Raw genomic sequence first — 27,705 nt, forward strand, 5'->3', positions numbered from 1 at the left:
CTTCAGTCCTTTATGTCTCCATTTAGAAGCTGTTGACACTGATATACATTTCCATTTTACAACTGATGTTTGTCTAGACATCTCTTTCTGTTTCTTGTCTGTAATTGTTTTGTTGATGCTCTGCCTGAACACACACCTGCACACACACACACTGTTGCCTCTCACTATCTGTGACCTCCCTCTTTCTTTGTAACTACAGACACACACCATCTGCTCTCTCATTCTCCTCCTCCTCTCATTCATACATTCTCTCCCTATGCTCTTTTCTATTCCTGCCTGTCTGCCATTTCTCCTCCTCTCTCTCTCTCTCTCTCCTCCTCTCCCTCTCTCTCTCTCTCACCCCTCCTACCGTTTGGACTGCAGTAGTTTCTCCTCAGCCTCCTGTCTTTCTCTTAGCAGCCTCTGCAGGTGAAGGATCTCCCTCTGGCAAGAAGCTGTCCTCCCCTCTGCTGCCTCCTCCAGCGCTGCCAGTCTGGTTGACGCCTGCCTCCGGTACACCTGCGCACACACACAAACACACACTCAAAGGAATGAGATGTGGAGTGTTGCTATGAAGGAGGTGGATTTACATGAAGGACAGCACAGCAGAGACGAGTGGAGTGGAGGAGGGAGGGTCGCACACAGCGGGACAAGGTGAGGAACAACAAAGCACGCACACCACACACTAACCTGCAGGTTTTGTGTGAAAGCTTGTGTGAGTTCATCTGTACTTGTTTGTGTTTTGCTCTTTACTTGTATGCAGGTTGCGTCTGTGTGTAGTAGATAAGACTTTTCTTGTGGACTTGTTGGTAACTACTGCCTGTGGTGCAGGACACACACTCATACAAGTGGAAAGCATGTTTATTGTAATTGTCGCAGAAAAACAGATGTCACAAAGAAACAGAAGGTGTGCCAATAAAGTAAATAAACACAGGAACACACATCGACGACAGGTACTGTGTGTGTGTTGCTGCTCTGCGCCCTGCAGCTGGAATTTAGAGATGAAAAAAAACAAGGTCTGACTAAGGACTGCTAGTGTGTGTGCTGGATGAGTGTGGTAAAATGTTGCATTGACTTTTTTTCACCTATATAATAATAGATGTGTGTATAGCTGGCTTTAATAATGAAAGATATTCCACAAAAGCAGTCAAGCCTTATGTTTTGATGCTGATAATGAATTCCATACTGATGTATGTACTGTCTATAATGCACTTCTAAACCTTTACTGCTCTTTTACATGTAGCAATTACAGCACCAGATCAGAGAACTGCTGAGTGGTAATTATCCGAACGCGATGCAGTCACACAAAGCGTGTTTTATCTCTCTGCTGCTCCTGCTTATTATGGCAGAACAGAGCGCAACAAGAAGAATCCACACGTAAAATAAGAGTGCTCTTTATGAAACCACTTTCACAAAAGCGTCATCAGTTGTCAAAAGCTTTTCAATCACAATCAGAGAGACAGCAGGGTGAATGAATGGAGTGTCGGGCATCTGAATGGTTTCTGTTCTCACCTAAATAACTGTACTTCTTATGGTGCTATGTATGAATTTAATAGACTTTGTAAATACATTGAGAACAATATAACCTCCTAAATTATATATGTATATTTAATTTGTGTAAATTAAAAATGTAAATAAATAAATTGAAAAACATTATTGGCACAGAGCTGAGAGCACTTTAAAAAAAAAAACCAAAAAAACAAAAATGAACATTTTTTTCATAAGTAATATAAAATCTCCCTACACCAGAATCAACATTGCATGTATTGAATGTGTGTTTCCCACACCGGTGGAATTAAACAGCACACAAGCATTCATTTACATGTAAATGTACTGACTTTGTTAAAGTCAATCCAAGTCCTCTGGGCATTTCAATCTATCAGCCACAAACAGAACACTGCTGCAAGATGTTAGATGTTACACTTAGCTAGACATGTATTAAAGTTGAAATGTGTGTCACATATGAATGATATGAGTACTGATAGGTTGTGAACTGTCCACTGATGTCATCAGAATGAGTGGAATATTCAGTACAGAACCCATCATTCACTACTGCATGCCCCACTCATCAATTAAATGGAGTGTTACAGCCAGGAAATGAAAAAGATCTAGGACGTCACTATCTCTTGAACAGAATGCCACAGTTCACAAAGAGCTCTTCAACCAAGCCTCACCTAGAAAAAAAATAATGGACAAACCAAACCTATAGTGTTTTTCTATTTGATACTACTATGACTATCACAATGATTGAAATTCATGCGTGGTGCCGCTCTGACACTTGGTATGCCAGCGTGTATTTTGTCACAATTTTGCAGAGGCAGTGCATCAGTAACTCCTCAATTGCAGGCTGTTTTTGTCACTCAACAAAGTAAAATGTAGCTATTAGGCTTATTATTTGCAAACCATGCGAGTCACGCTGCTCTGTTTTGACACAGATTTGTATGCAAGGGGCTACAAATTGCAAGCAGTGTTTCGGCATGACAGACAATAAGCGATAAGTGTCGCAAGCAACTGGCTTAATGAGAATCAGACCTAGCTCTAATTCACTGACACCTATAACAGGGTGCACAGCATTAGATGCAGATATATGTGTGTGTGAGTGATTGTGAATTACAAAGGAAGCCGTAGGATACACAGGACTGCAGCAGAGTACCACAAAGAACACTTCTACTAGGTGGTTATTAGGTGGTAGCATACTGTATGTCATTAGCCACCGCTTTGTGGTAGTGTGACGTATTCAGAGATCCACAGCAGTGACAGGCTGTTAATGGTGACGTCTAATGTCATTGCTGACCCCACAAAAAAGCCTAAACATTTTATTTCTGTTTGAGTTTAAACACGCTTGAAGAGACAATTAGTCAACCCTTTTAGAAATGCAGTGAAAAAACAGCCTCCATGACCATGAGATGCCCGGCCACTGTGACTTTGTACACCCTTTTAGGAAAGATTTTTATCTGCAGCACGGATAGAACAAACCTTGAAACATCACAGTTTGTCATTTATTTGCTGTGGCTTGTAAAAAAAGAAAAAAAAAGAAAATGAAGCATAAAGTGATTCGGAGTCCACACAGGCCATATTTGCAATGCATACTTTCAAAGAGAAGTCAAAAACAGGGTAGGGAGTAACACACAAGAGCAAACACATTTAAAAAAACATCAGCACATGCCAGAGACATTGAGAACACATTCAACAAAAGTCGGAGAGCTCAGAAACAGCAGGGTGCCGACCTTGTCTCAGCTGGGTGTAGCTCCGCTTTTCTGCTGTCGAGCAGAATCTAAATATGCTCTGGATTTAGTCTGCTACTATAAGAGACTTAGCTTTGAGTATGCCTTACCTCCTGCCTTACTCTCAGTAATGAATAGAACTGGTATTATATGCTGTAGAACTATAATCAGGAAATCGAAATGTCTCCAACCCCACGGGGAGGCAGGAGGGCACCAGCATCAGCCCAACTGAAGCGCTGACATTTAGCCCTCAAAACAAGCAGAGCTGAGCAACGCAAAACCAATATAACCCCCTTCCCTGGGTGGCAGCCCAGAGGCTGCTGACCTTCTCCACACAGTAGTAACAAATACTAAAAATTCAAACCACTTCAGATAGAAGCTGTACACATGATTTTAAACACATCCACCCAGCAAAATACATTTAGAAATATATGGGATGGAAGGTGAGCAAATATTTTATTTTCAGTGGACCCTCTGCTAAACTGTGAAATACAAATGAAACTGAATGAAATTGACCCTATAGATAGGTGTTGAGCAATGAAATCATAGCCAAGTTGTGTAAGACTCCACACACCATTCATTTTCCGAGCAGGGATCAGTTATCTGGTTCTTTTGTTGTCCATATGCAAAGGCAGCCGAACTTGATCCTTTACCATCTGCTCACAGCCAATCATATATCACCTGCAATATGTTCTCCCTTATGTTGAAACTTGATTTGTGCCGCAGCCAGCGACTGCTATAAACAGACAGAGCTAAAGGCTGCTGTGTAAACACTGCCCTCTTATTTCATTCGCTGTTTTGCCATTTTTTTTAATTAACACTTCCCAACCTCGCTAACTACGCCATGTACTTTAATTCAATTCATTAATTCACAAAATCAAATGCTGTTCAAATCCCCTCCAGCGATAATTCCATTATACTCTCTATAAAGCTTCATTGCATGCGTAAACTTGTTAACCTTTTCAACTCAAATTTGCTGTCTTGTGTCATTAGGCAGGAAAAACCCAGCAGAGCAGAGTTTCATACGGCAAATAGAATTCAAATATTTGTATATACACTGTACCCCACATCTCAATGGGAGCACAGTGAAGAAAAGGAGTCAGATAAATGAAGTAATTGGAAGCAAATGGATTGACATCACAACAGAATCACGTGTAACTCACAGGCTCAGGGATAGAAAGCTTCATGACTGTGGGGCAGGGTGGTGTTGGAAAAACATTTCTTGGCTTGGTAAAGGTTAGAGGTGATGATTTCTCTTTCTAAGGTGAAGTTGTGCAAAATGAAATTCAATGTCAGAAAGGGATCCGATTTACCACCTAGACGGCTGTCATGTTCTTCTGGTTAAACATTTCTGACCTTTAAGCAAAGTGTTGGGTGTCTATAGGTGTGTGGAGGTTTGGATGAACTGGCTTTCAGCAGTAAAGCATTAAACTGTGGATATAGTGTAAAAAAAAACAAAAAAAAAACATGCAAATACATCATCCAGTCTGTAGACAACTGGTCACCATCAGAATGAGTCTTAACAAAAGCCATGTGCAAAACTATACTGGGGACATGACCTCACTGTATGACTGCTATTAGAAAAAATTGTAATAGAAAAAATGATGCAAAAAGTCTCAGTGGGAGAATGGAAAAATATTTCCCTGATTTCTTATGGCAATTTAGCTGCAGATAGCACTTGATTGTTTTGCAGCCATAGTTGTTTAGCCAACTTCCTAATGTCTTCTGTTCTGTATAATGATTTAGAGGTGGAGGTAGAATAACAATGTAACTCTGTTTAATGAAATGTGCTGTGTATTTTTGCAGCACAGGGCCACTGGTATTCTAGAAGTGCTCACAGTGAGTAGTTTAGCTTTATGTTCAGTTCAGTGTATCGTGGCAGCAATTGTATTGATCGATAATTGAAAGGTTACAGTAAATCCTGGACTGTAAATTACCCCCAGAAGAAAACTGTGACAGGTGTTATTTTCTTACATTTTTATTTTTAAAAAAACTTTATGCTTCATAGTCACTGTTTAAAAACCCTTTTAGTATTAGCTTATATCAGATGATACATGTAAAATGTGTGGGAGGTAGATCCTGCCCTTCTGACACATTTGTTTTACAGTAGCAATTTGGGCACATGCAATATAATTGGCCAAAATGAAAAAACACTTTGACAAACACTGTAAATTAAAAAGAAAGTCTGTTGTCTTTATGCAGGAAGGCACAGTGTCTGATCTAATTTGATTTGCCAGGATCTTTGCAGAGTATTGACTTGTGTAATCCTGGCTGTACAGGTGTAGATCCAACACTGTGCTGTGCAGACTCCTGTAAGCGTGACGACGCCAATGCTCTGCTTTAATCTTACTGATTAGATTCTTTCCTGTTGTGCAGTAAAACGTGTTGATAAAAGCATGTTCTGCTTTTAAAAACACCTGCAATGGCTGTAGAATAATTTATTGCGATGCTTTGCTAGCGGTCAGTGGGGGAAAATTCCCCTCTAGTTTGACCTTGTATGAGAGCTCAGGTTCAGCTAATGAACAGGAAGCAAGTAAAAATGCAATGGATGCAATGGCTGCAGTACACTTTATGCTGTTTCAACCAAAAAGTCCTCCAATTTGAATAACAAAATATGTTTGTTTTGTGGGGGTCCTTGCTGAGACGACTGATTCTGACAGTCTTGTTTTAACTCTGTGTGTTATATTATCATCTGATTTAATAAGGAAACAGCCAATTATGCATCAAAAGGGTACACTGATACACACACAGCAACTGGTGAAGCAGATGCTCAAATGGATGTAGATACCAATTCACAAAGATGAATAACTCCAAAGGTGGCTGCTTGTTGATGTACGTCCAGGCGACATAAGGCTTTTTTGCTGATATTTAAAAGCATCATCAGTTGACATTAAGCTTTGCCTATAGCCATTGATAATATAGTATAGAAATGTCCTTTAGTAACTACTGTATCCATCATCCACAACTACTTTTAAAACATCTCCAGACTATTCATTTGAATAATAAATTTAAAACCATCTGAAGGTTGCAGAGTGGGTATGCCTGTTCAGCAGCCTTTATGTTAACTGTGTGCAAAGTAAATAATGCGGTCCACTTAGGGAGTTTCAAGGTATTTTCCTAGTCTTAACAGCTGAGTCTTTTTACATGTTATATGAATCCTCACAAGAAAAACAGCAGCAGAATCACATCACACAGGACAAAGGTGCTTATTAAATTCAGTGTGAACCTGTGCATACAATCACCGTGTTTGTGTACCTACATAATACAAGGTTCAGAGATGTTTAGTGATCTGGACCCCTGTGTTTTGCTGAAGGACACATCTAACTGCGCCCTCCCTAATCATTACACCACCCAGCTCATACTTCCATTATAATAAGAGCGCATCTCTGTGTGCCACAGGAAGATGTAATTGGATCCATCCGGAGAGCAGGGATATTCTAAGCATCATGACTCCTGCAGATCTTCTCTTATCCAAAATGTCCAAATGTCAGCCTCCTCCCTCTGTTATTTTCAGATTAATGTTCTTTAGCTTTTTAGATATTTACCTCAGATGCCATTTAATCACTTAGTCAATCGGTCAGCTCACGAGTCAGTCAATAAACCCATCAGTGAAAACACACACATGGGACCATGTGATTCTTCATGTGGAATATATAACACTTTTGGTTATTGAGAAGTATACTTGCCTGTTAAAATATATATCCTGAATGTATTCTATGTATCCTTCTGAACTTGTCTGCCATCCTCAGTCACTATATCCTATTAGCAGTAGCTAACCTGTTGTTTGTTCAAGGACAGTTCACAGCTACAGTTAATTAGAAAGTTCTGCAGTGCTACTAATCAGATGGATTCTCATTTGACCTTCAAATACACTGCTAATCCTTGAGGTTCACATACTGTTGCCGCTCACATATATGTAATATTTGATCCTTTTCCTGAATCAATAAATGACAAAGTAAAATGTTTCTGTTTCAATGTTTGCCTGAGTTCTTCTTCTTCACTTTTGGGACTTATATATACTTTATTATTATTTGTTATATTTTTGAGAAATAGGGAAAACGTTCCAGCAGCACTGTATGTGCTCTGTGCATGAATGCCTGCCGCCCTGTCACAAAGTCTGGCTTTTGATCTGTGTGCTGTAAGCAAGTCAGATGAATGATGAATGATTTGTCAGATGTGTCCATTTCACCTCAGTCCAGTTTAAAAGGGGTCAGGGCCATTGAGCCAGGGGGATTCTCTTTTCTATTTTATTGGCTTGGTAGATTTTTAAATTGCATTTGTGGATGAAGAAATGAACTGTGTTCACTGACAGTGGTTTCCAGAGGTGTTGTTGAGCCCATGCTGTGATTTTCAATACAGAATTGTGCTTGTTTTAATGCACTGGCACCTGAGGGCCTGAAGATCACAGTCACATAATATTTTCTGCCATGTCCACAGCTTACAAGATTTCTGTTTTTTTGTCTGGATCTCTTGCCCAAGCCCTGTTTTACACAGTGGTGAAGTCCTTTTTTCCATCTTTTCCTCTAATGGACTACACACTGCAGTGCATGTCTGAAAAGGCCCCATTGGCCCCACACATGGCTGACCATCCCTCTGACTGGTGTGGAGACAAAGACAGATTACATTGTGTGGCCCCAGGGTTTTGTGGTGATGGAGGCACCTCAGTCAAATTTAGACTTAAAAAAGCTAATGACAATTTTTGAGTGCTTAAAATGTGCTTGTTGTGAGTTAATGGACTCTTTTTGGACTGTGATTTAAAAATCTCTTGTTTGTAAAATGGTTCATTTATACATCAAACAAACAAACAAAAAACCCATTACATAACAAAGAGCTTTCACACAATCTCAGCTCCATGCCCTTTCTTTAAATGTGTTTGTCTAGAATGTCCGCTCCCTGGATTGATCTAGCAAGAGCTTTTTCTCTCCAACGTTTTCCTGACATGTTCAGAAGGCCTTTTAATGCAACAGACTGGCGGCTAAAATATTTAACAGTCAGCAAGTCACAGAGAGCCCTGCTGGGCAACTGCCAATTCACCATCCACCTAATCAATCTATATTTCATGGCCATGAATATATGTATGACTGACTTTTATTTATATAGCATATCCATGGGAGGATGGGGACTTGTTAATGCACAAAGCTAGAGGCATTTCTTTCTTAATCAGCACCATTAACTGTGTCTTTATAACTAGGTTAGGTTATGAGATGTTGCAGTCCACAACACGATGTGTAAGGACAGATCGATGAAACCTGACAGCTCTTAAAAGCAACGGCTCTATATGCAGAAAATTAACCGAGTTATTTGGTGGCAGCCATGCAATGCAGCAGCATCAGCATCAGAGCCAGGCACAGAGCCAAGAAAATGACAGGTGGCTGAGGTTTTCCTCCTGAGTGGTAGAAGGCAAGTGGTTCAATAGGGCAGGTCAAGTGTCATGTAGCTTTACATGAAGTTGACCTGTTTATCACTGCATCTGCATTGGGTTGCATATGTTTTCCAAGAACTGGTTGTGAGTCAGCCGGGATAGGCTCTAGCCCCGCCGTGACCCTGCACTGCAGGAGAAAGCAAGTTCAGATAGTGGATGGATGGATGTTGTGAGTCATCACACCCACATTCTAGGAAGAGTCACTATAAGGTCACAGCCTTACAGCTATGGATGCAAAATGGTTAGCTAACAGTCTGCCTAATCATTGTCTGATTTGCACGGCTATTTTTAGATGCAGCCACTTCTTGTTTTCCAAGAATTCCTCAAGGGTAAATGCTGACCCTCAGAGAGCAGAGGTGATGACTGCCCTAGTGGACAATCACCCTCTTTTCTGATTTTTTTTTTTTTTGCGTGACAACAGTGTGTTGTCTGACCGCATCATGATATCAGACTGTATTACAAATCCAAGGCCTTCTTGGATGTAAGGAAAAACAAATCCATAATGGCACGACAAGAAAAAAAAACATAATTCACACATAGACAAACTGTATATTTTTCTACCTGTAGAAAAATAGAGATTCATATTTCATCTTTTGCTGCAGGCTATATTTCAAAAGCAGACAGCATAAAAAATAAATGATGTTCTAAATCTGTAGAAGAAACTAACTATAAAACCCAAATATATCCGTGACATTGAGAGTTTCCTACCTCTTGCAATTTTAATAGACTAGAAATGTTATGATATGTTTTTTTTTTTGGTCTGTGTTTTGAAGAATTCATTTAGAGGAGGGCTTAATAGACATTAAACTACAGGTATAGTACAACAATGGAAACAAAAGTGGTTAATGAAACATGCACATACAGGACTCCTTCCACAGTCTTCGTCAAATTATGAGATCAATTCATTTTCTGCAGTAGGAATTATATCAATCTTACATTGTTAGTAAAGAGCATAAAGGAAATAGTGCTTTGGGAAAATATGAAGAAAAGTTTTTTTTTTTTTTTTATCTCGACCAAAGCGAATACTTTTGAAATACATCTCTGCCAGAACACACCAGTATGTTTTCACAGCCAGCATTGCCTGCAGGGCCATGCCTGAGGGAGAGTACTACTCATCCAGGTCCCACTTCAATGGGTTCATTTTTATACGGGCATACCAAATAGTGTTCTGAAAATTGCCAGCCTGCTACTGAGCATTCGCGCTTTCTTGTGTGATCACACATTTTTTATAACCCTCAGGGACGTACTCACAGTGTAGTAGTTTTGATTTATTAAAGAATAAGAGCAGCCGGAGGTGGAGGTGAGATATCATAGAACCCATTACGGTTTAATTAGGTTTAATAATACACAAAATTAAAAAAAAGCAACACTAATGCTGGCGAGTGATTTACACTGTTATAATAATAACAAAACTGAATGTTTGTGGAATTAGAGAAATAGCCCATTTATAATGTGTTAATGAAGATTCTCAGTCATCCAGGTCATTTTCATTCAGGAGGTTGACAGCCCATTTTTCTTGCTGGGCACATGTGACTTGGAGTGAACAGCTGTTCATGTTCACCTGAAAGAGAAAGGACACTCTTTTGAGGACAACAATGTCAACAATGAGTCAAACCTTCCCTTAATAAAGGTGGTGGACTTAGACATCATCTTTCTACCACACACAATGCAGCTTCCATCCATTCCCAGGAAGTTTCACTCCAAGTCACATGCTCACAGCAAGAACAATGGGCTGTCAACCAGTCCCACCACCACAGCCCCCCGTGCAGTCTCATAGTCGTTAGCCAGTCGTTAGACACACCAGACACTCAGACCAACACAGGTAAGTAAAGAGTGATTGTGAGTTTCACACAGACCCACCCACTGAGGTCCTCCACTATATATAAACCATGTTTCCCCACCAACAGTTAGAACTGATGAAGCTGCTTGGATGAGCAGCGAAACATCAAGAAAACTCTACAAGTCCAGACGCCTTGCCTCAACCTTCCAAAACCCTATTTAATTCAGGCACTCCTATATTTTTCAACATTTACATACTTTAGCTCAGCATGCAGCATCATTGTATTAAGGATAAACACACACACTTATGTGGTTCCTTTTTAATGAAAGCACCAACAAAATAATATTTAAGTGTGATGTTACTATAATGGCCCATCCTTCTGGATTTTTCCACAAGTTATGAATCAAGTACACAAAAGTAAGAAATAAGAGGAAAACAGGCCAATCATTGAAAATTAAAAGCATGCAATGTTTTTGAAAAAACACACTTGAACTCTTTCACAGCATGTTGCCTTCATTAATATAGTTCTGAATCAGAGCTAATGGAGGCTCGCTGGCCTCATTAATACTTATGCTTAATGTGATATGGACTCATGCTTTCAGCTATTTTACCTTATTAGTGCTGACTGACAGTGTCATGCTGTTTCAAGAAGCAAATATGTACAATCCTACCATGGCTTTACTGAGAAATAGGACTGTACAAATCATCCTTACACAACTTAACATATTGCTACAATGCATGAAGCTCAGGTGCTCAGATGTTATTTGTGATATTCTGCAAATCAAAGCTAAACTGGGCTTTTGTATCTAAGGGCATCTAACTCCATTTGATGGTCATTTAATTTAAGAACCGCACTATTAAAAATAAAAACACTGAATCATGAAAAATGGGAACCGCTCTCCCTACACCACCTCTTCTCAAAGATCAATAGCACTACTGTCTCTTCCTTTGCCACAAAGGGCACCTGGGATGACACCCGGATCCAACTCCCAAACCATAAATCATTCATAACCAGCAGGTACACAGAGAGAGCCCTGACCTTTTCCAGCGTATACACAAGATACTGTATTCAGAAACATCGTCTCTTCAGGCTCTCCTCTTACATCCCAGTTCCTTCCCCTCACATCCACTCACATGTGACATTTAGAGTACAGAAGAGATTATTATACTAATGAATTTCTTTTTTTCCAATCTGGTTCTGTTTCCAGAACATGACTCGAAGATGAGCCGTCCTCAGACGGAGATAGAGGAGAAGGACAGTCCTCCTCCTGAGGAAGTGGAGTGTAAAATCTGTTACCAGCGCTACAATGTCCACAACCGCAAGCCTAAGATTCTGGACTGTCTGCACCGGGTCTGTGCCCGCTGCCTCATTAAGATCCTGGACATCGCTGAAGGTGCGGGCTGCATCTCGTGTCCCTTTTGTCGACACCAAACTGAGATTACAGAGTACGAGGTTTCATCCCTGCCTGATGACACTAACATTATGTCGCACTTGGCTCTGCGGGACAAATCCTGGAGCTCTGACCAGAACAGAGAAGTGGTCCTGACCCCAAAGAGTTTCTCCTCATCCAGCCCGTCCCATGACTCCTCCAACTGCCTAGTGATCACAATAATGGAGGTGCAGAGAGACTTGCAGCGCTCCCCGAGCCGCAATGGTAGCTCCGATCTCTACGCCGAGCAGAGCCTGGACTCAGTATCGTTAGGCTCCAATGGGCAAACCGATCAAGACGCCCTGTCCAAGCTCTGTAATCATGTCCCGCGTATCCTTGTCTGGCTGCTTGGTTTCTTATACTTTGGCTCACTGCCTTTAGGAATCTACTTGTTGGTGATACAGAGAGTGACTCTGGGTATTGTGTGTGTTAGCTTAGTGCCATCAAGCCTAACAGTTTGCCTAGTCTATGGATTCTGCCAGTGCCTCTGTCAGGGTATGTGTGACTGCTCCTCCAGGGGCTGATAGGATGCCAACTGAATACTGGCAGTCCTAGGATAAAGATAAAGTCAGCTGCACAGAACAGGTGGAAAGATAAAAAGCCCACAGGTAAAAGATGCTATCCCGTGGCGCACAGGCTTAACAAGCGTGTCAGTTAGTTATCGTCGTGCAAATAAAAAAAAAAAACAGCGAGATGTGACAAGAAGATGGCCTTTAGTGATGTGCTGTGTTTTCTTTAGGTCTTCTGCTGTGACTTAAACACCAGCTTAGGCCGAGAAGAACAGAGCTGCTGACAGCTGGAGCACAGCCTGTACCTATACTTTTCTGTGACGTACTTCTGTGACCTTTATTCGTTATGTGTTGAATGTATGACTTAGTCTAACTTAACATTTGAGAGCAGATCTTTAATGTATGACATATAATAAGTCCAAGCCCCTCATTTATCAACATTGTGTTGGATGCAATCGTTAAAGAAAAATGGAGACACTCAAATCAGGGGTGTAAGTATAATGTATAACACAAACGGGTTGTAATGACAATATTGTGTATTTACTTGATTTTCATCTGATGCAAGGGACTCTATTTCTGTGTCTGTGAAAAATGGAATTGGTCGATAACACAAAAGGAAAATTTATGTTTTATAATTTTTTTATGCAGTAGCAGAAAGCTGAAGTACGTCTTAAGACTCACATCCTCAGTTTGAAAAGCACTGGTCTGTCAACAAATTTGTTGTCCTGTATATCTGTTGCACCTCATTATATCCTTGATGAAATATTGATCTCTGAGACGTATGTGACTGACAGCTCATATATCAAGAACTGCAAGTGACTTGCCAGTCTTTTATACAATGCAAAGCAAGTTAGAAGAACTCTTTCTGCTTTATGTTTTAAGCCTCAAAATGCCAACCAGTCCTCATTTGGAAAACATATATTTGCCAGCAATGCATATTTGTACCACATCTATTTTAAAAAAAAATGTCAACAGAGAAATATGAAATGACAATAATATTTGATCTGTTACAGCAGCAGCTTAGGGCAGAGGTGTGATGAGGTTGTTACTATCGTTTATTAAATGTGCATTCCCCCCCCCCCCTCCATAAATACAGACACATGACATTCAACCCACTGTGCTGAATCGATGGAGTATGTGCAGCATAAACCAGTTTCATACCTCAGGTTTTTTGATAGTCTTTCAATATCAAGCAATGTTACATCATTCAAACAGCTGCTATATTAACTGCTATATTTTTGCAAAACAAAAAAGCATTTGGCTCACAATTAATGTCATGTTAAAAGTTGAACATCGTTGTGTTTGAAGAGTGCATTCTCTCTGCCAAAAACTGCAGTTCCTAATGTGGCCACAAATGAGTCAGTCCTCTGTCAAACAAATGTACCTCCCATGTTACAAATTTACCACAGATAATCATGTTTACAGCAACCTTTTTGCCTTTATAGATTATTTCCTCTTGCATACATGGGGGTGAAATTGTATAGCCTATGATTCACTTGTTTTTACTATATTAAAACTTTTATGTAATTTATGCATAATTAAGGCATGGCTGCATGGTGGGAGGTGGGTGCCATCTTAAACCACAAGCTGCCTGCTTATGCTACTGCCCACACACACACATACACTTTGATCATATCTCCTGTAGCTTCTTCTCTTTTTATCACAAAGTTTAAAACCTCCATACAGCTCCACACCCTCCATATTACTGCAGTTGTACCGAGCCACGTTATTTTCAGCAGCACATTAATGAAAGTTTTAGCCAAATGAATAGCTTTTAATTTAGCCCTTCAGACATAGTGGCTGAGAATACATGGTTTATTAATGCACACTATTTTGGGGTTTGTTTGGAGCAATTAATCATGTTTAATAAATTCCACTTTTCTGGTACTCACATAATCATGATCCATTTTATTCTTCAGTTAGAATGAGAAATAGAATTTTTGTCTGTGCAATGTTGATAACTGAGGGACGCAAAGTGACCCCCCCCCCCCAAATTCATTGATAACATTCGCATAATGATATTTTTCATCAGAATGCAAATGTAGAATTTTGCAAAAAATAAATAAATAATAATAATAATACTTGTGATAAATTCTCTCTGTATAATGTGTGTCCTTTTCAGATGGCTCCTGTGTGCCCACTCCCATTATGTTTTCCTGTTAATAATACAGCATACTGACTGCAGCTCCCAGCTTAGTACTACACTACTGATTACAGATGCTACTTGACATAAATAAATGGAAAATTTATTTCTATATGTTGCCTGGGTGCTTATTTTTTATCTCTACAGCCCATGGAGTCAGTCTGATAAACAGAGGCAGATCAGTGAGAGCTAATTTAGCATTTCTAGTGCAGTTCTAAGTGGCCATTGTGATCCCGAATCAACAAGATTTCTGCAGACTCTCATACCAAATATCAAGAGGGTTCACTCCATGGTTTCACAGGCTTAATGAGCAGGAGGTCTATCCAAAAAGGCAACAAATAAAAGAACAATTTCTTTCACTAGTGATAATGCTTACTCTCAATGTTAGATTTCCAATTAAGATCAATCAGCCTCTCATCTTATTACAGCTAAAGATACACAGTAATGATGCCAGAAACTGCCGACGTATGTGGTACCACCAGCTGGAGACAGACAGAAAGAAGAAACAAAGACATGAGCACTGACAGACACAAGCAGCAGCAGGTCAGACAGGAGAAAAGAGATATTTTTTTCTGGCCGAGTTGGCAGAGATCTGTTGGACAGATAGTGCTCGTCAGTAAAGCATTTGTCCTGCTGGTTTACCATCCTACGTCGACAGGACCCTGCTTTTCATCTTTCTGAGCTGAGTGGCAGGTTCCATTAAAATAACTCCTTCCATACATCTGAAGAGAGAGAGAATCCACAATTTGCTCCAAACATAAGGTGACCTTTAGTATAAGGGAGTCATGGCCATTAACCTCCCTGTGATGAGTTTACAAAGTCAGGCTCTGAAAACGGTACTTATTAGCATAGTGGCTAGAGTGTAGTGAAGTGTTATTTTGTGTTGTTAAAGAACTCTTTGAGGGTTTAGCACACTTAGTGGTTTTAAACACACCTAACTAGAGTGATGATGAATGATGAAGAGACTGAGGGGTCAGATGTTAACCAGCGTGTTCATGTGACCCTTGAAATAACAGGGACTAGAGAAGAAGAATGGGTTGTATAAACCAATGACCCAGCTATATTTATACATGCACTCACTAAAACATTTAATAGTTTCAGGTGTTCCAGGTTGGAGAGGCATGAATTTTAATTTTGCATGAACAGTGCAGGCATATCCGCTTTGTATTCTAGCAGACAGTTATCTTTTGAATTTGTAAGGTGGCAACATGCATTACAATCACCACGTTACAACAATCACTAACAGCTAGGGCTGGGAGTAGACTTTTTAGCTGGTTACAGAAAGTAGAACTGATGGAATTTGGTTATATTTAAGGTTTTAAGGATGATTAACAGACACTGAACAGAACATGTGGAGCTACTGTGACACACTATGCAAAAGCGAGCCAAAAAAAAGCTTATATTTACTCTGATGTAATGAAACTGAGGAGTGTGGGTATAGGGAAGGATTCTGTCTATACTCTGATCCAAAGCAACATCTTTTATAGCGGAATTTGTACGCACAAGATTATCCAACATGTCACGAACCATCTGGAAAGTCAGCTTTGGAAACTGTCCAGAACAGACAGGCACTTGGAAAATACTTGGCAGGTAACTGAATGAACATCACTCCATCACAGGCTGACTTCAACCAATCACATCAACAAGAGACACACAAAGCATGCTCAAAACAAGCTCATGGCTAACGAGCAGTTGTTTACTGCTCTGCTTGAAACGTACAGCTTGACGCCTTGCCGGCATGGACTGTTAAAGAGTATGACCTCACAAATCTTTGCAAGGTGACAACAACAATTCATTTAACTTAAAAGGCCACATTTGTCCTTTTCTTTACTTTCATAAGACTAAACACCATCACCAAAACCTCAAATATTGTGCCAACACTGCTCCGCATATACCTGCCTATTCACTATATACATACCACTCTCATGTCATGGGGTTTCCTTAATTCGCAATTTAAGGAAAGTATACTGTTCACATCTATCAATTGTCTGTGCAGAGTCAAAAACAGCAACCACCTACCTGCTGGTGCTGATCTATCATCACTTTAATTAAGCCACAATCCCTTGAAACCCTGACTTCATTCTTCTTTCTTTCTGCCAGAAATAAAGAACTTCTGGAAGAAAGTATTTTGTGATGAAGATCACACCAGCCCAGACAACTTTGATTTTTTTTGCACATTCTTAAAAACACTTTTTGTACCTTGTAGTAGGGGCTTTGTCTTTTACCATTAGGTGCTGTTTAACCAGGAAATTATGGATTATTTATAAAAATCCATCTATAATTTGTCTGTATTTAATAATTTCTAGTGCATGTAATATCACAACATTAATGAAATATAAGAGTAGGAAGGATAAATGCCATACACAGCAACATTTACTGTAGAGCTCTCGTTTTTCAATGGTCTGATCACCAGCAATGGAACCCAAATTCATTCCCTCTCCCACACACGCGCGCACACACACAAACACACATACATGCACGCACCTCTTTTCCTCTGGGTTGTTGCTATAGAAACACTAATAAAATTGTCTGAACCACTGAGATGTTTTTCCCTGCTGTGGCTTGAGTGACAAGAGCTGCTGACAGCTGGAACACACAGACCACCGCCCCAGAAGCAAGGCACTAATACTGGCAGGCGAGTTCTTCATGTTATGCATAACAAACAAACATACAAACAAACAAACAGGACAACTGTCAAAAGTGGTGGTAGGATTCGACACCAAGATGGCAATGTAGGCAAATGTAAAGGTTGCCATGGTGATTCCCTGGAATAGGGTCCATATTATTTCTGTGGCAAAGGATTTGTTTGATAAATTTTTTGCCAAAGAACAAATAAAAAGACAAAACAGGATGCAGTCACCATACATGCTGCAGCCAAAGACAGCACAAGAACATGCAAATACATTAAATGCACACAATTTTCAAAATCATATGAGTCAGTCATTGTGACATGTATTATTACTGCTGCCAAGGAGTCAATACAGGTGTATAAATCAATCGGTTTATGTACTGTTAAGCTTGTCAAATGTGTGAAATGACTCTAATGGGTTCTCTTTGTGAATTAATTCATTTTTTATCTGTAGGCGACCCTTGTGCACATGTATAACTGTGGTTATATATATATAGCTTAAATGAATAATGCATTGCAGCAGTAGTTTGCAGTAGTTGCAGTAGTGGTAATGTCGGTATAATTACACATATTTTTACACATTTTACACATATTTAATAGCAACATGATCAGTGCGAGCCATGGAGAACAGTGCAAACTGTACGCCTGTTGTCAGGGTCAATTATTATCATTATGCAGGTAATTTTTTTTATGTTTAACATGCTGGCAGTGTTGATTCTATTACAGATGGGAACATTAAGTCTGACTGAATCCAGCTTGATAAATAGCAATCTTACACAACTTTATCAATTTGTGCTTTCAGGGTAGTGGAAGCTAATAAATTGTTTACCAATTGCAGTAGAGTGGGCTGATAAATGGGAAGTACACTTGAAATATTGTATTTCAATCTGATCAGATGAGGCACCAACTGAGCAAAAAGTGCAGCTTTCCACTAGCTTGCCTTACATCAGGGGTCAGGATCAAATTAACCTGCCTGTCATATAGCAGAGTAGTTTTTTTGGCATGACTTACTGGAAGATTGTCCTTATGATTGGAACAGAATATTTTTAGATTTTAGAACAGACCTGACTGCATCTACATTAACAGACAAAACAAGCTGTGAGCAGGATTCTTATGCGATAATTGGACTGTTCGGGACTTCGGTTGCACTTTGAAAGCAATGTTTGATTAGGGGAACTTACTTTGACTTCCTCCTGCAGTTTTTCGAATCGAACTGTGCCGTTCTGAATCCTGTCGATGCATCCCTGCTTTTCTTCCTGCAAAACTGATGCCTAGGGAGGTAGACAGGGAAAATGGGGGGTTACTGATCTAAAAAGGGAATACGGTAGATAAAAAGGGTAGACACATGTGGTTAAAATAGATTAGGGAGGAAATTGGATAGACGAAAACAGCAAATAGCAACTAATCACTCAGAGTGACATGACAGATTTCATCAGAATATAAGTACTTGATCATGGGTCCTTTCAAAACAACCAAACATCACAGCATGACAAAGCTATGTGACATTAACATATGCCGATGGCCAATGCCAGCCTGTAAACTACAATTAAAATGCTACTGAGCAACCACCCGTCTTTAATCGGTGCAGAGGAGTGGAATACAGCTCACCACTAACCACAGAGCAGTAATCACGCCAGCACTCAAGCACATACACACACACCCTGCAGTTATTTGTCCTCATCCAGACAACTAAATGACGCCAGAACTAAAGTGTGATATCATTTGACCTAGTCAAGACGTGATTTGGCTTATCCTACAAACACTGGACAAAGTCTTGTATTTTTAGGTTGTTTTAGGTTCTACTTCTTTGGTTTGACTGCCCCACAGAACAGCCTCCTGTATGATATTACATATCTTAGGTTTGAAATTACATACCTACACTGCCCGTCTGATAAATGATACATGCCACAACAAGTACAAAAAACAAAGCACAAAACATTTATAACATCTCTCTACAGGCTTTACTGCCTTAAATATCAACTGTCTGCAGCCAGATGCAGTGCAGCCCACCTGCCTGCACACCTGTTGCATATGACCCAGTAAACTGCCTTTAAGCCTCGCCTGCTGAATTTCTTTGTGTAATTCACCTTCAACAGAGTCCAAATAAACAACAGTTCTCAGAAACTATTGTGCTCAGATTATATTTGATTCCAAGATCCCATCTTACTGAATATGAAACACTGTTGGGGAAAAATGTGCTGCCATATGTATGAGCAAACTGTGAATGCATGTGTCATGCAAAACTTTTACAGTAGCCGTAGTACCATGTGTAATAGTTGGTCTCTCTCCTGGGAAATGTGCTCTGCCACAGAAACGACAGCTCCCAGGTAATGCCGAGTATTTTCTTCTTTCAACACATACTCCTCCTTTTGTCGCTTCAGTACACTCATCTGTCTCTCGGCCTTCCTGTTTGATCGAGAGACAGGAGAGAGAAAGGGAATAGGTAAAAGGAAATTAAAGAGCAAAGATGAAAAACATGGATGAAAAAAATGAAAAAGGTAGAGGTCGAGGAAAAGGTAAGGGAGAAAAATATAGCAGAGAAAATAATGTACTATATGGAGGGGTTGGACAGAGAGAAGCAGAGCCAACTGCATGATATCCTGAGACCATGCCATCTGCAAGCAGGATGAAAACATTGTTGGCTAATCAAACACCTTCTGACAGTGTTCACACTTCTGAATGGAAGTCCACATAATCTCAGCACAAGCCTACAGGGAGCGGAGGAAGCTTCCAGGCCAGAACAGATTTTAGAACAGCTGTAATCCCCGCAAAAATAAATCAGTACTCCTGGAAGATAACCTGATCTGAACTAAGACTCTCATGATATTTTGTATTGTACTTTTTGGAGGGAGTAACCATATATTTAATCTTTATCTATATCTGTATCAAATACAGTGATTCTAAGCATTGCTGCATATGTCACTGCTGATGACTTTTCCTGCTGCCTGGAACAAAGCCACACACCTCACACTCTGAAGTAAACTGAGCACCTCTAAAGCTGTTTGATTTAGTAGTTCTCTGTGTTTTCTTTTTCTTTTTAATTTGATTAGACTTTCAGCTTCACACTTGAATGCATTTCAGTCCAAACTGTAAAAGCCCTCCACAAATAAACAGATGACATTTTATCCTTGGCTGGCTAGGTTCAAGTCACGCAGAACTGTGCTTGTAATTATGTTAGGTCACTAAACAATGATGATGAAAGAGTGATTGACCAGATACAAAATTAACGAACTAGCAGGAGATTGAGGAGGATCTACATGTCCAGACATGAGACCCAGTGGGTGTGCAGGGCTTTTAAATGATCACATTTTCCTGCATTCATAACATATATAAATATTACACATACAGTTTATTTTGTGCACTATGAAACGCTGGCTGCACACGTCTCTAGAAAAAGCTAATATATCCCACTGTTATGCTCCAGGTTTCTTGTGTGGGATGGCAGCAGACAAAGAACACTGCATGTTTACTACCTGTTGACTTGTCTGGACAGCTTCAGCTCCTCCTCCATTGTCTTCAGATCAGCAGTCAGCTTGGCTTTGTCCAGAGCCAGACTCCTGTTCTCTTCCTGCAGACTGGATGCTCTGAGAAGCAATTCCTCTGTCTCACTCTTGTACTTGCTCTCCTGCTGCTCTAGCTGCCTGAGAATAAAAAGCAGAGTCCATCACACATATTACATTATTTTATGTTCTACTGCATCGACCTCTTCATATTGGCTTTACTGAGTGTTTATACTTGGTATGTGTCAACATCTGTTATTATTGCTGTGATATATGACCTAATTATCTAGCCCGATCTGTGATGATTTGTATATTTCACTGTGAAACAACAACACAACAATTCTCCAACTCAAAACCTACAAATCCTTATCTACCAATCCTGACTATTTGCATGATTCTGAAACTGATTCTGATTTTCCCACTGGCTAAAATGACACTCTACCACATTCATTATTCCTCACATCACAACACGCTCACTGCTGCAATAAAACTGCATCTTTTGCTATGTTGTCTTGTTTTATCTCTTACAAATAATAATAAACTAAGCTGACTGCACACTATCACTTACCATACAGCTAGCACTAATACTGTTCTTCTCTTTTGAGTTTAACAATAGAAGAACTTTTAAAAACTGATGTATTCATTATGTTAGTAGTACCTTGTGAGTTTCGCAGTAATGTTGCAGTGCTCGTCCCAGCTGACTGCTTCCTTCAGGCTCGCCTCCAGGACACGAACCTCCTTCACATTTTTCTGCACCACCCTCCTGGTTGCTTCCAATTCTTCCTGTAAACTCTGCTTTTCTGCCTCTAACAACATCAGTTGCTTGGAGACCTTGGTGACTACGGTGAGATGTAGGAGAGAAGAAGAAAAACAGTTTAACGGAAAGTAGTGAGGATCAAAGAAAAGGTGAAACAGAGTTCCTTTGATTCATGATATCTTTAAGAGATCTTCAGAATTTTTTTAGTATTTGCCTTTTAAAGAATTTATTTTCCATCTTTCATCCAGTACCTTCAGATTGGTGCTTGCTGTGATTGGCCTTGGCTTTAACATGCTGGGCCTCAAGCTGATCAATCAGAACCTGGTTCTCCTGCAAAACCAGAAAGGCCTGCTGTTGAAGCTGATGACTGCAGAGAGAAAGAAAGATGCTGCTATTAAGTAATTCATGTCAGTGTACGATCATTTCGTTTTATTACTTCAAACTGAATTAACCTTTTTACAGAACACCCTTAAAGCCTCCACATCTTGTCCAGAATCATTCATCTTTCTGTTTGTATTTTATACAACAACAGCAACATGGTTTGTTTGTAAGCTGGTCAACTGCTTATAGGAGTCATGAAGTCCACAGCTTCAAAAAAAGTGGATGGAATGGAATCAATGCATGTAAATGTTTTATCACTAGAACTGTCAAAGAGTCAATTTTACCCATAGAACTGCCAGTTCCATGGGTTTCTAAAACCTCTGTATAATGTTGGGCTCAATATTTACGCTACATCTGGTTGCCAAGCAGCGCCTATCGCTTAAACATATCTTTATAAACAGGCTGCAACAATAGCCAAGTAGATCACCAAATAACTCACTAGCTATATAGATTCATCCAATGTGTGAAGGATGATGCTGATCATAGTGTAAATAGGCTAGTTTGTGTGTGAAAAAAAGTTTTGAAGGTCCCCAAATCCACAATTGCTGGTGAGGTGAGACAATAGTAGATTCTCAGCCAGCTGTTACGAAGCAGCTCCGAAGAGCTCTACCCTGCCAGGGGACTTTAACTGATAAATAAACATGGAGCACTGGGAGTAGGCAGCATGGAGGGAGGGGAGACACTCACTACTCTTTTTCTAATTATATGTAATGCTTGAAAATCTGTGAAGCTGCCCTATAATTTTTAAGAGAATGAGTACGGCTGCAAGCAAGGAACTACTGATGGCACTAACACATATATCATTTCTCTTACCAGTCCTTCTGGCTAACCACTCCAATCTTGGCAATTTCATCATGGAGTCTCTCATTTTCTTTGATCACTTCTTCAACATGAACACGCAATCGCTTCACTTCTTCCTGTAGCAGAGCAACACACAAGGACCTCTTACTTTAAGAATTCAATATAAGAAAACAAAAAAATGTCTGCTCTGCTAGCGCTCCCCTAAATGAAAAATGTGGGTGCACCAAGAGTCCTGTTGGTCCCGTGCCCCTTAACAATGGTCTTGGTCCTCATAGTTGAGATCCTGTTACCATTAAATGTGGACCAGGATTGGCTCAGTGCACAAAACCCTGCCAAATGGAGTCTGATCAATGAAACCACATAGCATGTTTACATTGCACTGCTGCTCAATGCTTTTATGATGGCTAAAATCAGTGAGTTTTGTTTCCTATTACTTGATTTCCTTTTAAGTTGTACAACAATGTGCCTGTACAGTGAGTACTTTAATTTATTTTGGCCTTCAACAGCAAAATATCATTAAGCATTATCACTAAATAAGTAATGATTTTGGTTTCAGTATTGCAATTCTAAATAGTTATAATAGTTACCTCCCACCGGTGACAGGCACCGTTTCTAAAGTAATCTGTCATTCATCACCAAGGCAGAGCATAACACACCATGAAGAAGAGATGACAGAAGGCCGAGTTTAAAACTCAGACACATGCAGGCAATCTCTCACAAACCTTTTACCTCAGTGGTTTGCAGAAGTGCATCTTTCTCGTTCATCCTGTCCTCGTATGCCAGCAGCAGAGGAGACAAATACTTCATGTCAAGCTACAAAACAGGACACAGAGAAATGACCAAAATTAGCCTCAATATCAAGCTATGAATGTATTCTATCCACACATGGCTCGTAGGTTCATGGCATTCATTGTAAACACATTAAATAAGTTTAATTTGACTATTACACAGTCAAAAGGTCAGCATACATAAATAATGTATTGTACTGTTAAATAAAGGTACCAACCAGCCAGGGAGGAGGAGAGCCCGTCTTTGGTAAGCCACTGATTTTGGAGCTCTGGATGAGATAGTGAGAAGAAAAGATCAGCTTTTGTACCATCACCACAGACAATGGTTACCATGCAACCATTCAACAGATAAGGTAAATATATAAAAATGAGAATATGTTTTATATTTTAATGGGGAAGGGAATGTACTGTACATTTCACTAATGAATCCTTTACAACTGCATTCATCTACAGTAGAAACGATTTCTCCTTTATCTTTTTCTTTCACCAGCCTCCTTCAGCTGACAGTAATGAGGGCTACCAGAGACATGGAGCTAGAGAGGAACTTGGTAGTGCTGAGAGAAGAAGAGCCCCTGATGTGAATGCACAGTATGAGGTAGTGTATGATTAAAACCACAGACTGCCTTTCTTCTTCAGTGTAAATGGTGCAGCAGCGTGGATAGACTGGACTGGACAGACTGCCGCAGCCGCGACAAAAAACTCCTTCAGTGCAACAAATCCGATGGAAGGGCTGACAAAAGGAAAACCTCACTGCACGCAGCAGGGTTCTGGATCAAAGGTGGATATCTATCCTAAAGGCACAGTTACAGAGCGTGGAAAATTAAGCAATGTACCAATAATAGATTCTTTTAAAAAGATGGGCTTTTTCAAAAGATGAGCTTATACAACAAAATCAAACTTAAACAAAAGACTAAAATTCCTCCCGGTGGTGGGACAAGCAACATAAGGAGGGGAACACATACATCTGTTTCATTTATTTCTAACAGCTCTAACAGAGGCTGACTGATACGCTAAAACTTCCTGGTACAAATTAGCTGACAGGAGGAATTGTTCTGAGCTGGTAATGTAAAACTGGCTGCTATTATCCACAGGACACCTTATCTAAAATGACTCATGAGCAAGCCATGGACCTTTAACTACTCTCTGAAGCCCATAATTAGGAATAGTTTATCAGTGCACCCTTCACCTCATAGCTTGTCATACCTCCTGTTTGGACAGTGGTCTGAAGCGGGTCTGGTAGCGGCTTAGCTCCACATTCAGGCGGTGAACTGTCAATTTGAGGGCATCGTTTTCATCCACCAGCTCCTGAGCATGTTGCCTCAAATTCTGCAGCTCTGTCTGGCTGCCTGCATTCACCAACATATCAGGTTATAAATATTTTGGTGACATTCATTCAGCATACATAATAGAATAACTCAATAGCACGATGGCCTGCTGAGGTTATTCCTCATCTATGTGGACTGCTGACCCTGAGCAACAGCCAGGAGGAAAACAGAGTTCCATCCTTGGGGTAAAATAGAGAATACATAATCTGTGCTTCGCTTGTAGAGTAGTAGAACTCCAGTGTTTTTTCAATCTAATTTGATATTTCTTTTAATCACACTACATTTACTTTTACTTTTCTATCCCTACATGAATTTCCAACTGGTTCATTTCTTTGTACACATCTCCTATGTATTCATCACTTTACCTGCAGAGGACCTCAGGTTTGAGGACACTTGGCTGTGACTAATCTCCTGTTCCAGGCGCTGCAGTCTCTCCTCTAGTAGCTTTTGTTGGTCTACCATCCTTGTGTTCTTCTCTGAAAGGCTTTGCCCCACCTCCCTCTGTGACTCACTATATACCTTGCTTGGCTCTAGAGACAAGGTTGTCGAGTGTTGTGGGCTTTTGGCTTGGCTGGAGTGGTCTGTGGTTATTCTAGGTAATGTGGCTGAAATAGCAAAGGGGAAAAACATCATAAAATATGCATGCTATTGGATTTTTGCAGCACATGTTGCTTTTTGTCAAGTCAAATTGAAAACACGTAATTCTAAATCACAGCACACTTGAACCTCAACATCTGAGGTAAGCATGGAACTCGTGGGAATAAAAGCTCAGTGGGAAGCAGAGCAACCTAGAAATAATATTCTAAATGGTATCTTGAGTTTAAATGTTGTTGAAGCCCTTTTCATTTGGGGCTTGATCAGTGTGCCTAAAGTAGAATGACTCTTAAGTTGACTACACAGAGGGGAAACTGTACAAATGAAATTATTATTTAAGTACTCAGCAAAAGAAAAAGAAAAAAAGCGCTGTCAAAATGACAAGCAGAAACACAGCAGGTTACTGTAGCACTTACACCTACATGGCACATCTTCTTTCCAATTATCCGGGCTCGTTCTGACAGATGATTTCTTCTCTTTGGCTTTTGGAGACTGGTCACTATTCTTTCCCACAGAGACATCTGCAAGATGTGAAACATCAACACGAAATCACCATCATCAATTCAATACATCGGCAAAAGAAGTACTCCTTTAACCTGTGATTAAGTTAGGAGCATTTCAGGACATTCAAAACATTTTAAATTATCATTGTGAAAAGCGTGCAGGCAGCTGAGCTCAACTACAATGATGCTTTCCATTAAGCTGTGATGACAAACCATAAGATAACCTCTCTGTGGTCTTTTTCTTTGTATTGATGAAAACCAGCTATTATGCCTTCCTTTGTATTACTAACCCTCATAAAAGAAAAGTCACAGCTTTAGTGCAGGTGGAAATCAATTTGTACCTGCAATCAAGTGCCATGTTATTTAAAGATTTCCACAGAGTATTTTTGTATGCTTTTCAATGAATTAATCATTACCACCATCACAACATCATGTGTCATACAGGTGGTTTGTGTCAACCTGCAATCTGCATTTTTAAGGCAAATTATGTAAACCACCTGGCGAAGTTGTTTTTATTGGGATGTACAATATGTGGGCCAGCTCTCAATCAAACAAAACATTACCATAAGAAGCATTCAGCCCTGTATTGTTGCCATCAGGCTACAGTTTTCTTATAGCTGTGTACTATGAACTCCTATTTCCTATTAGGGTGAATTCAGTTACCTGGAGAAGGCTTTCTTCTGACAGGCATATGCGTTGGCTGGGGTGTGCTGGACTGAGACAGACAAGCAAAACAAACAGAGACTCAGTCAGATAGGGAACGAGTAAATGTTTTCTTACAGACTGCCAGAGCCCCACTGCCTGGGTTTCTGTTGTGAGAGGCTATTTCACACACTGCACTGTGTTTATGGCCATTGTCAAAATGTATACATTAAGATCTTGTCAGTGTGTTCATTGGAGTGTGAATCTTTTAAAGGTACTTGTAGGAAGGTTCAGAGTAGAGAATAGGTGCAGCCGAAGCAAAAGAAAGAAACAAATCAATCAAACGCAGCTCTGCAAAAAACTATTATTATTCCACACTAAGACTGACAGAAGATCCAGTGGACTGAGGCAAAACTACTATATATATATATATATATACACAGTATATAACACAAACAGTATACTCATAAACGAACATCTTCACTCTGATGATGATTTATCTATTAGAGAAGTAAAAAATTTAGTTATATGATCCACTTTACTGGTGCTCATGCAACAAAGAAGAACACCCTATCCAGTATTATGTTCGATTAAAATGTTTTCTCGTTGACTGTTAGCAGGAGACAGATTCTGCAAACTGCCAGGGATGATAACTGACAGGGGACACAGAGCTCACTGGGACCATTAGAGGTTAGCAACCAGTGTACAGGTCAAAAACATGAATAGAACAAAGTCCCTGAGGTATGCTGTAGGATACAGCTCTTGGGATATAATATATCCCGGGGTATTTAAAAGACACCTGACAAGAAATAGCAGATATGTCATGAACCCTGGAATAGACCTGTATAAGGTGTAAAAATGCCTCGGCTTGCAAAAAGGTGCCTACTGCTAATACCGTACAGTCATAGTCTGCCATAAATCACAATGAGAAGAGGCAGTTTTCAAGGCAACTTGCAGGAGAGAAAAAAAGACCAAATGGTTTCCACCTGAACTGCAGACAAAAGCTGCAAAATGATGTCATGTAACAAAAGGTGAAGTCTTACTATATATAAATAAATCAAAAGCCAACTGTGGAACACCTGCAAAGGCACAGATACAGGGGATCAATTAGCCTCAAGTACACCCCCAACAACACTGATAAAAGAAACACAGAAAGGGCATCTATACTATACACTATAAGCTACGTCCTTACAAATGACCACTGACTTCAGTTTCAGCAAAAGTCATACAAAGTCCTTGGCTGCTGTACAACACTCTTCACAAATACACAGTATTTATTCTCTGTGAAACTGTGCCTC

At 40.0% G+C, this 27,705-nt stretch overlaps 2 protein-coding genes across 5 annotated transcripts in view; one reads left to right on the forward strand and one right to left on the reverse strand.

The window, feature by feature from the left end:
* The window catches only part of cep89 (centrosomal protein 89), a 35,919-nt gene that overhangs the window by 5,583 nt on the left and 2,631 nt on the right, over window positions 1-27,705 (reverse strand). For 2 of the 4 annotated variants that reach the window (XM_028402805.1, XM_028402804.1), the window contains exons 5-17: window positions 26,429-26,480; window positions 25,679-25,783; window positions 25,034-25,273; window positions 24,547-24,689; window positions 23,562-23,612; window positions 23,285-23,368; window positions 22,568-22,671; window positions 21,625-21,740; window positions 21,275-21,455; window positions 20,590-20,757; window positions 19,381-19,522; window positions 18,298-18,387; window positions 350-498 (exon numbers count right to left, since the gene is read on the reverse strand). In XM_028402805.1, coding sequence (XP_028258606.1) covers window positions 350-498; window positions 18,298-18,387; window positions 19,381-19,522; window positions 20,590-20,757; window positions 21,275-21,455; window positions 21,625-21,740; window positions 22,568-22,671; window positions 23,285-23,368; window positions 23,562-23,612; window positions 24,547-24,689; window positions 25,034-25,273; window positions 25,679-25,783; window positions 26,429-26,480 — 1,625 coding nt within the window. Of the gene's footprint in view, window positions 1-349; window positions 499-10,064; window positions 10,187-18,297; window positions 18,388-19,380; window positions 19,523-20,589; window positions 20,758-21,274; window positions 21,456-21,624; window positions 21,741-22,567; window positions 22,672-23,284; window positions 23,369-23,561; window positions 23,613-24,546; window positions 24,690-25,033; window positions 25,274-25,678; window positions 25,784-26,428; window positions 26,481-27,705 lie in introns of those variants that run through there. The other 2 variants (XM_028402806.1, XM_028402807.1) reach the window with 2 other exon arrangements.
* On the forward strand, window positions 492-12,359 carry LOC114433970 (E3 ubiquitin-protein ligase RNF182). The gene is made up of 2 exons (XM_028402809.1): window positions 492-633; window positions 11,614-12,359. The coding sequence occupies exons 1-2, from the start codon at window positions 570-572 to the stop codon at window positions 12,357-12,359; spliced, it is 810 nt and encodes a 269-aa protein (XP_028258610.1). The 5' UTR covers window positions 492-569.

This window comes from Parambassis ranga, chromosome 3 (assembly GCF_900634625.1).
Source record: "Parambassis ranga chromosome 3, fParRan2.1, whole genome shotgun sequence".
Lineage (NCBI taxonomy): Eukaryota > Metazoa > Chordata > Actinopteri > Ambassidae > Parambassis > Parambassis ranga.